We start from the raw sequence: 11,946 nt of genomic DNA, 5'->3' as shown, positions 1-11,946 counted from the left end.
GTACCTTAAACCTATTCTTGACTCAGGGTTGTACTTGGGGATTTTTTTTAATTCTAGGATCTCTGGTTAACTCAAGGAGGAAAGATGACACAGTGAGACATATTCAGGCTCTGTTTTCTGAGAGCTTGCTTTTGAGAAAGTGACTATCTGTAAAATATAACCATAGTCTAAGGTCCAAGAAAAGAATTCAACAGAATTGTTAACCCTAACCTAAGTAGTAGGGAGGGCTTTCTAGAAACATCTGACTATCTTCCTCCGCCCCTTGCATGCAGTTCCTCAACACACTCTGTCCAGGTGTGCTGTATCTGAGAGCATTTATGAGCTTGGACTTAGTGGGAAGGTTGGGAGGCAGAAGCCAGTGAGCTCAGCCCGCCCTTGTGTACTTTGCACCTGCCTCCCTGCCCTAGGTATCAGGCACTCTCACTATTGTTAATCCATAGTGCTTCTGTCACGGGAGCTACTGTGACAATGGCTACTCCAGCCCTAGCGCCCAGCCCAGATTTGGAGCTAACGGCTCCAGCCGGTGGAGGCCCTAACACTGACCATGTCCCCCCAGCTACCATGTCCACGCAACGGCTTCGGAATGAAGACTACCACGACTACAGCTCCACAGACGTGAGCCCGGAGGAGAGCCCGTCTGAAGGCCTGAGCAACTTCTCCTCCCCAGGTGCCTACCAACGTTTTGGGGATAGCAACGGCACAACGTAAGTCAATTTTCCCTTCTACTATCTTAGGGGGACCCCTGACCTTAAACTCTGTGTCAAAAGTGCATTCTCTCTTGGAATTATTTTTTGCTCTCTGGTTTGATCAACTCCACATTGTACAGATGGAATGAGATCTGGGGAGACTGGGTGAGTGACAGCGATAAGATTTATTTCAGCTCGTTACCTGCCACTCTCTTGTCCATTTCTTATTTTCTGTTCATTAAGTTGTCTTGGTCCCACAAGACTGGTTGTGAGTTAAGGAAAACTTCTGGAGAGATCAGTCTCTTAATTTAGAGCCATATTCTAGTACTTACAAGACCAGGCTTCTTAATTGGAAGTCTCCTTTGAAAAGTCTGCCCCACACTTGTGTCCCTGTTGCCAAACAAATACTTCAAGTCTACAGACTTGAGGGGAAAGAATATAGTTCTCCCCCTAGAGTAGATATGCTTTTCTCCCATAAGGAGGACTTTTCTTTACCTCTTCATATGTCTAAAGGCTTAAGGGGTAAGAGGAAGAACTTGAGGTGGTCTGCTTTTCTTTCTTTATCTTATCCCTGCAAACTTAATTCCTAGAGTCTTCCAGGCTGAGGCTGACCCTCTGGGCATCAAATGGAATTAAAAATTGAGAACTCCACTGTGAGCCTCTGCTATGCCTTGTCTGTCCTTTGCATTGGAAGTGAGTTTCCTGGATGCCCCCATCCTCAGCAGACACCAGAAATAATTTCTGGATCCTAGCAGCTCATCTTTTGCAGTCCTTTTGTTCCTTCCTCAAACTAACTGTCAACTTTTCTACATTCCTGTGGGTTGGATTTGCCTTATTGTGGGACCCTTTATATCTGACTCATTTGCCCACTCTGACTGCATCAGGGCACGTGAGACCTAAGACTCAATCTCCCTCTGGCTCAGACTCTTCTTGTGAGTGGGATGGACGAGGTCACAGTTGCTACTTTTTTCTACGACTAGTTAGTTTCTGCTTACAAAGATTCAGTCTGTATAGTTGATGTCTCATGTGTCATGCTTTTGTTGATGTTATGTGCCATTGAGTCAACTGTGACTCAGTGACACTATGTACAGTAAGTCTGAACCCTGCTCTATACTGAGCCGGTCTCACTGTCACCAACACACTTACCCCCATTTTCCCAGTTATTATGTCAATAGATCTCATCCAGGGTCTTCCTCTCCTTTGCTGACCTGATACCTGTTCGATGTCCTACTCTAAAGACTGGTCCCTCCTGACAACATGTCCAAACTATGTGAGACAGAGTTTCAAAATCCTGTTTCCAAGGAACAACCTGGCTTTACCATCTCCAGGACAGAACTGTTTGTTCTCTTGGCAGTCCATGGCATGTTCAATACTCTTCTCTAGCATTACAACTCAAAGGCATTGCTTTTCCCCCCAACATCCTTAATCGAGAAAATGTACACTATCTTGCCTTTTTCTGTGGTTGTACAGACTGCCGAGAGCCCAGCTGGCTGCAGTGAGGGCAGTGCTCCCTCCTTTCTGCACGCTTATCACCTGTAGGCAGATGTTTCAGACACATCTGGCCAGCAACAATCATAACCTCCCTGAAAAGGTCACACTCATTGTGAAATACTCCTCAATATTTCCTTTACCTGTTTTGTTCCCCCCCGCCCCTTTTTTTCCTCTCTCAGGCATCAGTTGTTGAAGCAAAATTTGGGTCTGAAATTCCTATTTTAAAAGAAACCTCTCTGAATCTCAAAACAGACCAGCTAGCAATTTCAGGAAGCTGAGGTGTACCTGTAGCTATTCTGAATTTTGTTTTTCACATTACAGAGATAGATAAGCAGAGCAAAACTTGACTAATTATCAGGTCAATTTTGACTCCTGGCGCTCCGTGGTGTTACAGGATAGAACTGCATAAGAAGGGAGCTCAGCTCTGGTGGCTTAGTGGTGGGAGATGTGCTACCAACTCAGAGGTTTACAGTTAGAATCCACCAGCTACTCCACAGGAAAAAGACGGGCAGTCTCCTCTTGTGTGATTTACTGCCTCTGAATACCTGCTCGAGGGCCAGCTATGAGTCAGTTCCAGTTTGATGATACATAACAACAACAACAACAGCATCTTTATAGAAGCAGATTGTCAAGTCCTTTTTCTGCAGTGTCACTGGAACAACAGAACAATGGCACTCCGGAAGAAAGGCTTGTCGTTATGTGCTGTCACATCGACGACAACTCATAGCAACCCTATGCACAGTAGCTCCAAAACCTGTCCTAGCCTGAGCCAGTCTCACTGTTTCTGGTTCACCTACCCCCAATACCCAGTTACTGTGTCAGTCCATCTCATCTGGGGTCTTCTTCTCCTGATCTGTCCTTCCACCCTTCCAAGCATGATTTCCTTTTTCAAGGACTGGTCCCTCCTTACAGCATGCCTAACGTATATAAGGTGGAGCTTCAAAATCCTTGTCTCCAGTTGTGATACATTCATACAATAGAATACTCCACAGCATGTAAGAGCAATCATTTGTAAATTACTACTTGGGAGGGACTGGAGAGTGTTATGCTGAATGAACTAACTCAGTCCCACAAGGACAAATACCATATAAAACCATTATTGTAGAACACGTATGAGGTTCTAAGGCAGGGAGGAGGGTGGAAATAGAGGGGTGAGGATGTGGGGGTGGGAGAGGGTGTTAATCATTGGATTGCACAATTTGATGGGTGGGTGAGGTGAAGGAAATGGGAAAGATCTTTTTTGAAAAACAACATAGTCAAACTAAATAAATATAAAAATTATTAAAAACATTATTTTTAAAAAATTTTGTCTCCAAGTAGCAACTTGATTTCACCCTCTCCGGGACAGACATTTGTTCTCTTGGCAATCTGTAATACGTTCAATACCCTTCTGCAGCACCACAACTGAAAGGCATCATTTCTTTTGTCATCTTCGGTCATTGTCTATCTCCCTGATGCATAAGAAGTAATTGTGAAGACCAAGGTCTGGATCAGATGCACTTTAGTCTTTAGACTGACATCATTGCTCTTTAGCACTCTGGAGAAGTCCTTAACAGCAGATTTCCCTTACACAATTCATCTTTTGATTTCCTGACTGCTGGTGCTAAGAGTGTTGATTGTGGAACCAAGCAAGCTGAAATTGTTCACAATCTCAGTTTCTCCTCCATCTAACATGGTGCTGCCAATCAGCCCAGTGGTGAGAATCTTTGTTTTCTTGATATTGAGCTCCAATCCATATTGAAGACTACTATTCTTGACCTTCTGCAGCAAATGCTTCAGGCCCTTCTCAGTTTGAGCAAGCAAGATTGTGTCATCTGCATAATGCAGGTTGTTGATTGGAGTCTTCCTTCAATCCTGCCACCACATCGCTCCTTATAATGTCCAGCCTCTAATTATCTGTTCCATGTATAAATTGAAAAAATATGGAGACAGAACACATCCCTGATTCACTCCTTTCCTGATTTTGAACCATGCAGTGTTTCCTTGCTCTGTTCTACATAGTGTTTCCTAATCCAAGTATAGGTTTCACATAAGCACGATCAAGTGTTCTGGGATCCTCATTCTTCTCATGTTAGTCACAATTTGTTGTGATCCACACAGTCAAGTGCCTTTGCATAGTCAGTGAAACACGGATAGACATTCCTCTGGTTCACTCTGCTTTCAGGCAAGATCCATCTGACATTGATGATGATGTCCCTTTGTGCAAAAGCCTCGTCTAAATCCAGCCTGTATTTCTGGTAGTCCTCTGTGACAGTACTGTTTCAATCATTTTTTTATGATCTTTAGCAGGATTTTGCTCAGGTATGATGGAATAAAGGCTTAATGATCTGCTTTTATAAATTGTTGTTATCAGTTGAAACTGATTCATAACTGACCCTCTGGTAGATTTTCAGAGGCTGTAAAATCACCCAGAGGAGATTGCCCCTCTTTCTCCTGTGTAGAAGTTGGTGGATTAGAGCTGATTGAGATTGTTCAAAGCTTTAGTTTGCTCGGCTCCACAGTCAACACTTCTGGCACCAATAGCCAGGAAATTAAAAGGTGTATTGCCATGGGAAAATCTGCTGTTAGGTACCTCTCCAAAGTACTGAAGAGCAATGGTGTCTCTCTGGAGACTAAGGTGCATCTGATACAGGCCATGGTCTTTGCAATCACTTGTTATGCATCAGAGAGTTGGCCAATGACTAAGGATGATAGAAGGAGAATTGATACCTTTGAGCTGTGGTGCTGGAGAAGAGTATTGAGAGTATCATGGACTGCTAGGAAAACAAACAGATTCATCCTGGAAAGGGTTAAACCAGGTGGCTCCTTGGAGGCAGGGATTCTGAAGCTCCGTCTAACATACTTTGGACATGTTGTAAGAAGAGACTGGTCCTTGGAGAAGGACATCATGCTTAGGAGGGTGGAGGGACAGCGCAGGAGGGGAAGGCCCTCTATAAAGGGGGATTGATTTAGTGACTGGGATAATAGGGATGGGAGTGTCAGAAACAGTGCGATTGGCACAGGATAGAGCAGAGTTTAGGGCTGTTGTACATAGGGTCGCTATGAGTCGCAAGCGACTCGACGGCACATAACAACAACCACCACCTTTGGGTTGGCAGTGTACCTCTTTACCCAGTAAATTACAAGAGCTCTGTTTTTGGTTATTGTCGTTTTTGTTTTTTTTTTTCAGAGCTCCATTTAAAAATATTGTTGTTTATGTGCTGTCAAGTCTGAAATGACCCCTTTTCATCCTCTAGCAGGTTTTCAAAGGTGGTAAATCATACAGAGGGAGATTGCATATCTTTCTCCCATAGAGCAGCTGGTTGATTTGAACTGCATACGTTTCAGTTGGCAGCACAACTTCTTACCACTAAGCCACTAGCACTTCCTACCAAGGAAAGCCTACATAACAGACCTATTTTGTAATGCATGGGTCCTTGTAATTTAGAGTGGACTTGGCAGCAACAGATTTGGGGTGTTTTTGTTTTTTGGGGTTTTTTTATGTTTTTCCACTGTTGGAAAAAGAGCAGACCAAGAGATACCTCCCTTGGATCTGTGTTTGGAATTTGGACATTTTCTAGGCTATACTTTATTCTAAGGAACCCTGGTATCATAGTGGCCAAGCTCTTAGCTGCTAACTGAAATATTAGCAACCCATCAGCTACTATATGAGAGAAAGATGTGTCTCTTCTCATGAAGATTATATTGTTATGTGCCTTCAAGTCTACTTAGACTCATAACAACCCTGTAAACAATGGCGCTGAGCCTCTCTGCATCCTGTGCCATCCTCACCATCTCTCATATGCTTGAGCCCATTGTTACAGTCCTTGTGTCAGTCCTTCTGCTGAAGGTTATTTTCTCTTCCACTGACCCTCCACCTTTCTAAGCATGATGTCTTTTTCCAAAGACTGGATCTTCCTAACAACATGTCCAAAGTCGGTGAGACAAAGCTTTACCATCCTTGCCTCCAAGGATCACCCTTGCTGTACTTTCTTCAAGATATATTTGTTTGTTCTTTGGACAGTTCATGCTATATTCAGTACTATTCTCCAGCATCACAACTCAAAAGACATTGATTTTTCTGTTATCTTTATTCATTGCCCAACTTGCAGATGCACCATGTATTTTAAAAGACCATAGATGCACCTTAGTTCTTAAACAGACATAATTGCTCGTTAGCACTTTGGAGATGACCTTGACAGCAGATTTTCCCAGTGCAACATATCTTTCTATTTCTTGACTACTGGTGCCAGTGCTGTTGATTGTGAATCCAAGAAAGGTGAAAACATTGACACCTTCAATATTTACTCCATCTATCATATTACCTGTTGGCCCAGTGGTAAGGATGTTTGTTTTCTTGATGTTGAGATGTAATCCATATTGAAGGCTGTAGTCTTTGATTTTCTGCAGCAAATGTTTTAAGTCTTGCTCTCTTTCGATAAGCATGGTTGTATCATCTGCATAATACAACTTGTTGACGAGTCTCCCTCTGATCCTGATGACACATTCTTCATCATAAAGTCCAGCTTCTTGACTGATTTTCTAGGAATACAGTTGAATAGGTATGGAGAAAGGATGCAGCTCTAATGTACACTTTCTTGAGTTTTAAACCATTCAGTGTTCCTTTACTCTGTTTGCACAACAGCCTCTTGGTCTACATATAGATTTCACACAATTCAATATTCTGGGATTCTTTTTCATCTCAACATTAGCTGTAAGTTGTTGTGATCCACACAGCTAAATGCCTTTGCATAGCCAATAAAACACAGGCATCCTTCTGATACTCTCTTTCAACTAAGATCCTTCTGAATTTCTTACAGTTCTCTTTTGACAAACTGTTCTAGATTTTTAAAGTAATCGTCAGCAAGATTTTGCTTGCTTGTGATATTAATGATACTTTTTTTTAAATTTCCACATTCTGTTGGATCACTTTTTGGGGGAATGAGAATAAATTAACTCTTCCAATCAGGCAGCTGTCTTCTAGATTTCTTGGTAGAGCCTAGTAAGCATGTCTAGGCCTTCATCCATTTGTTGGAACATGTCATTTGATATTCCATCAATTCCTAAGACCTTATTTTTTTGCCAATGCCTTCAGTGCAGCTTGAATTACTTCTTTATTACTATTTTTTCTTATTCATTCCTGAAATTGTTCTATGTCAGCTAATTATTTTTGGTACAGGGATTGTATGCCTTCCCTATGTGGCATTCCTAATATGTTCTGTGCAGTTGTTATAGGTCAGAATTGACTCAACAGCAATGAGTTTGGGTTTTGGTTCATTTAAAGAATATACTTTATTTTGAGGGACTATCTTGCCCTTTAAGTTGTGGTACAAGATAACCATAGGTCATATTGTAGTCTCATCATAAGGAAAAGAACTCCCCTGAGACTTGGAGCTCTGACTGGATATTTTCAACTTGGGACATATGGGGTTTTTTAATATTCCTAGTACCTGTTATGTAAGGAGTTGCACTCCCAACCCAAAGGCAGGTCATTAGAATCCAGCAGCTGCTCCATAGGAGAAAGATAGGCAATCTCTCATGTGATTTACAACCTCTAAAAACCTTCTGGAGGGTCAGCTATAAGTCAATTTCAATTCAACAGTGATGTTTTTGAGTTTTGAGTGTTTTGACATTGGTATGAGGAGTCATCAGAACAGAGCAAGGAAATGCTGTATGGTCCAAAATCATGAAAGATGTACAACATGTTTGCATTGTATCTCCATACTTTTTCAATCTATATGTGGAACAGATCATCTAGGAGGCTGGGCTTTACGAGGAGGAATGTGGCATCAAGATTGGAAGAAGATTTATCAATAATCTGCATTATGTAGATGATACAACCTTGCTTGCTAGAACTGAGGAGGACCTGAGGCACTTGCTACAGAAAGTTAAGGACTGCAGCCTTCAATATGCATTGAAGCTCAACATCAAGAAAACAAAGATTCTCACCTCCGGGCCGATTGGCAGCATTATGATCGATGGTGAAGAGATTGAGATTGTTAACAATTTGAGCTTACTTGGTTCCACAATCAACACTCTTGGTACCGGCAGCCAGGAAATCAAAAGAATGGATTGCACTAGGGAAATCTGCTATCAGGGACCTCGCCGTAGTACTGAAGAGTAATGATATCAGATTGGAGACTAAAGTGTGCCTGTTCCAGAGCATGGTCTTCACAATTACTTCCTATGCATCAGAAAGTTGGACAATGACTAGGGATTGATGTTTTTGAGTGTGGTTCTGGAGAAGAGTATTGAATGTATACCATGGGCTGCTAGGAGAACAAACAGGATGAAACCAGACTGCTCCTTGGAGGTGAGGATTCTGAAGCTCCGTCTGATATACTTTGGACATGTTGCAAGAAGGGACCAGTTCTTAGTGAGGGACATCATGCTTGAGAGCATGGAGGAAAATCACAGGATAGGAAGACCCTGGATGAGAGGGATTGACTTCCTGGCTGGGGTAATGGGGCTAGGTGTTTTAGAGACAATGAAGTTGTCTCAGTTTAGAACAGGGTTCAAAGCTTTAGTCACAAGTGACTCGATGGCACCTAATGACAACAACACAATCAATTGAAAAAATCATTTGGGCCCATCACTTAGGATCCTTGTGTTTCACATTGAAGGGACCAGGAGATTATCTTTTCTTAGTCCAGTCTCCTTACTTTACAAGGTCCAGCGAGGGGAAGGGATTTGTCAGATAGATTTAGGGACAGAACCAGTACTCAGGGAATCCGGTCCTCCATAAAACCCAGCTCAGAGGCATTTTGGTAGGCCCTTGGTTGGCAGGTGGGTTTGGCACAATGTTTACCTTTGCCCTTCTGTAGATTAAACATTTGCCAGCATAGATATTGGAAAATCTTGCCCATTATCACTTGGCTGTGACTATTGATAATGAATGTTTCTCCGTCAGTGTCCTTTATGCTATTTCTTCTAGATAGGCAAGGAGAGCATTCAGCTTCTTTTTATCTAGGCTCAAAGTGTCCAACTTGATCTTTGCTGAAAAGATTGGGGATAGTCAAAGATCAAAAGATTTTCTTCCCTGAAGTAAAAGGAGAAAGATCACGGAAAATAAAGTTCCTTTTCAGAGGAGCTACTGGGCTTTCTTTAGAGGCCTCCTGTGTGGGTAACACATATTAACTGACTTTCCTTATCTGCTGAATTCCAGATTTGAAGAGATGTGTGAAAGTGGACATAGCCAGGGCCAAAGTGTTGAGTGATTGAAGGCAGAGTGTGTTACCCATTTCATATCCTCCTGGGGTAACAGAGGAGTGAAAATGCAGATGAGTCCACTCCTCTTCTGTCAGTTTTTGATGTGTTCGTGTCCCAGCAGGAAAAAATAGGAACCCCTTGTCCACCTAAGTGGCCACTAAGTCAAATCCTCTTCTTATTTATGCCCCATGTTTCTCTCTAGGTTTTTGTCACCAAGTCTGCCTTTGTCTAGAATGTTTTCTTTGCATTCCTGCTTAATGGTCTCTGGTCTCTCGTTAACCAGTTTCTGCCCTGCAGCCCCTCCTGCTTCCCTTCCTCCTAGGCACTGTAACCAGGTTTCTCTTAATCTTTCTACCTTATGTGGTTCTTAATGTTCTTGTCCTGTTTTCCTTGTGTGACGTTAATTTCTAGAGATCCAGATCTGATTCATACTCAAGTTTATCACTGCAGCTAGCACGGCATTTTATGCATGGGAGAGGATATTTGTTGAATGAAAACATGGAGGTGGGCACAGAGTCTATAAAAAGGCCCAGCAACTTTTCTGCAAAGGGGATTACTTTCAGGAGTCTTTCTCCTTCTATTTCATCCTACTATTTCCAGGGTTAAAAAAAATCTTTTGATCTTTGACTAACTCTAGTCTTTTCAGGGAGCAGTTTGAGGCTTCACAGTTGCAGCTTGGTGAGCACAGCAGGTGCAAGAAAAATCTGCTCTCAAGGTTCCTGGAGATGATCGTCTCTAGAGGGTTTCTCTGAGCCAAGGACTATACGGCATTTGGTTTGCTTTGGTTTTTTAAAAAATATAATAAAGTTTCCTTGGGGACTTCTGGTACTGTGTGACTTCAGCGGTGTTCACTTTGCATACAACTTTGTGTTACAGGGCGTGGGGGCCTGGTGTTTGATTTCCCCTGTTATTCTCTCACACCAGATTGGGCCATCATCATTAGCTTATTATCTTCTATTCAGTTTGGATGTGAGTCTTTACTGTGATTAGTTTTGTGTTTAGAGCCTAGTCCAGATACGCTAGGAAAGGATAGAGTGTCTGTGTGAACCCCACTGTCCCTCTAGTCTAATCTTCCAAGAATGAAGGGATTCTTAGAGATGCCACAGGGAGCAGAGCTTTTTGTTGTTTGTTTTATATTTTTTAAAGAAAGTTTTTGTTTTATGCTCATTTAATGACAAAGTTCAAATATATTCTTTTTCACACCAGATCTTTTCATTTCCTTTACCTACCCCTCCCTTCACCCATCAACTTGTGCGACGCTATGATACCCCCCATCCTCACTATTTTGCTCCCACTCTCCCCAACTTAGAGCCTCATATACGTTTTACTAGTTGTCTTTCTATTTCTACAATAATGGTCTTATACAGTATTTGTCCTTATGGAACTGAACTAGTTCCCTTAGCATAATGGTCTCCAGTCCCTCCCAAGTTAGGTAATGATTTTCAAAATCATTGCTCTGAAGTGCTACATAGTATTCCATCATGTGAATGTACCATAATTTCTCAATCCATTCAGTTGTGGTTGGACATTTGGGCTGTTTCCATGTTCTAGGAAGCAGAGTTTTTAAGAGGACTTACAGAATGGTTTTTAAGTGGGCTCTGGAGTAAGAATTCCTGGACTTTAGCTCTGACTTGGCAATTTTGTAGGTGCATGGCCACAAGCTTCCTCAGACATAATAAATTGAACTCTATATAAATCCTAATGAGTTATTGGGAAAAAAGAAATGAGGTTATATATATTAAAATACTTAGCACAATGCTAAACGATTAATAAATGCTGCTCGTGGGAAGCTCTCCTTGCCAGAAGGCAGGAGCGTGGTGGTGGGAGTGCAGGAATCGTGGCAAGCTTTTGGAGTGGACTGCCTTTCCGGGAATGTGTTTGACGTGCAGGTTTGCTCTGTCCCTGGAGTGAGGCTAGCCAGCCTGGGCCTAGGGTTTGAACCAGGAGGCGGCCTTAAGCCGAAGGAAGCTGGGAAGGAAGGGGCCATGTTGTTCCTGGTATGACTGGTGCCTTCACAGGCTCGTGGGAAGCTCTCCTTGCCAGAAGGCAGGAGCATGGTGGTGGGAGTGAAGGAATCGTGGCAAGCTTTTGGAGTGGACTGCTTTTCTGGGAATGTGTTTGACGTGCAGGTTTGCTCTGTCCCTGGAGTGAGGGTCAAACATTCTTCTAGGTGGTATAACACTGGTCTGTGCGTTGCTGTACAGAGGTAAGTTGTGGTTGCTATGATGCTGAAGCCTGTGACAGTGATGTGCCAGTCGTGGTAATGGGCACCCATGGTGGACAGTGTTGGCTGGAGCTTCCCGACTAAATCAAGCCTGGAAGCAGGAGTGGCATCCACTTCCAAAATGGCTTGCCTCCGGAAACTATATATGAACAGTGCTCAGGCTGTTCGTTCATAGGGTCGCTATGAGTCGTCTACGACTCAACGGCATTAAACAACAACAACAACAACATTATCTAACATCCTCTTTCCACTTCAGATGGCTCCAGACCTTGATCCACCTGTTAAAAGGCAACATTGGCACCGGACTCCTGGGGCTGCCTCTGGCTGTGAAAAATGCAGGCATCTTGGTAAGTGCCC

The 11,946-nt window shown here is 42.7% G+C and overlaps 1 protein-coding gene across 1 annotated transcript in view; it reads left to right on the top strand.

Moving 5' to 3' along the window:
* The first annotated feature begins 561 nt into the window (after window positions 1-561).
* The window catches only part of SLC36A1 (solute carrier family 36 (proton/amino acid symporter), member 1), a 56,935-nt gene continuing 45,550 nt past the window's right edge, over window positions 562-11,946 (top strand). Inside the window, exons 1-2 of the mRNA XM_006893741.1 lie at window positions 562-704; window positions 11,846-11,936. Of these exons, the coding sequence (XP_006893803.1) occupies window positions 562-704; window positions 11,846-11,936 (234 nt within the window). The remainder of the gene's footprint in view (window positions 705-11,845; window positions 11,937-11,946) is intronic.

The sequence above is a fragment of the Elephantulus edwardii genome, unplaced genomic scaffold, assembly GCF_000299155.1.
Source record: "Elephantulus edwardii isolate Elephantulus edwardi_28Jun2011 unplaced genomic scaffold, EleEdw1.0 scaffold00130, whole genome shotgun sequence".
Lineage (NCBI taxonomy): Eukaryota > Metazoa > Chordata > Mammalia > Macroscelidea > Macroscelididae > Elephantulus > Elephantulus edwardii.
Note: the sequence above shows the minus strand (reverse complement) of the source record. Positions and strands in the feature narration are given on the sequence as shown.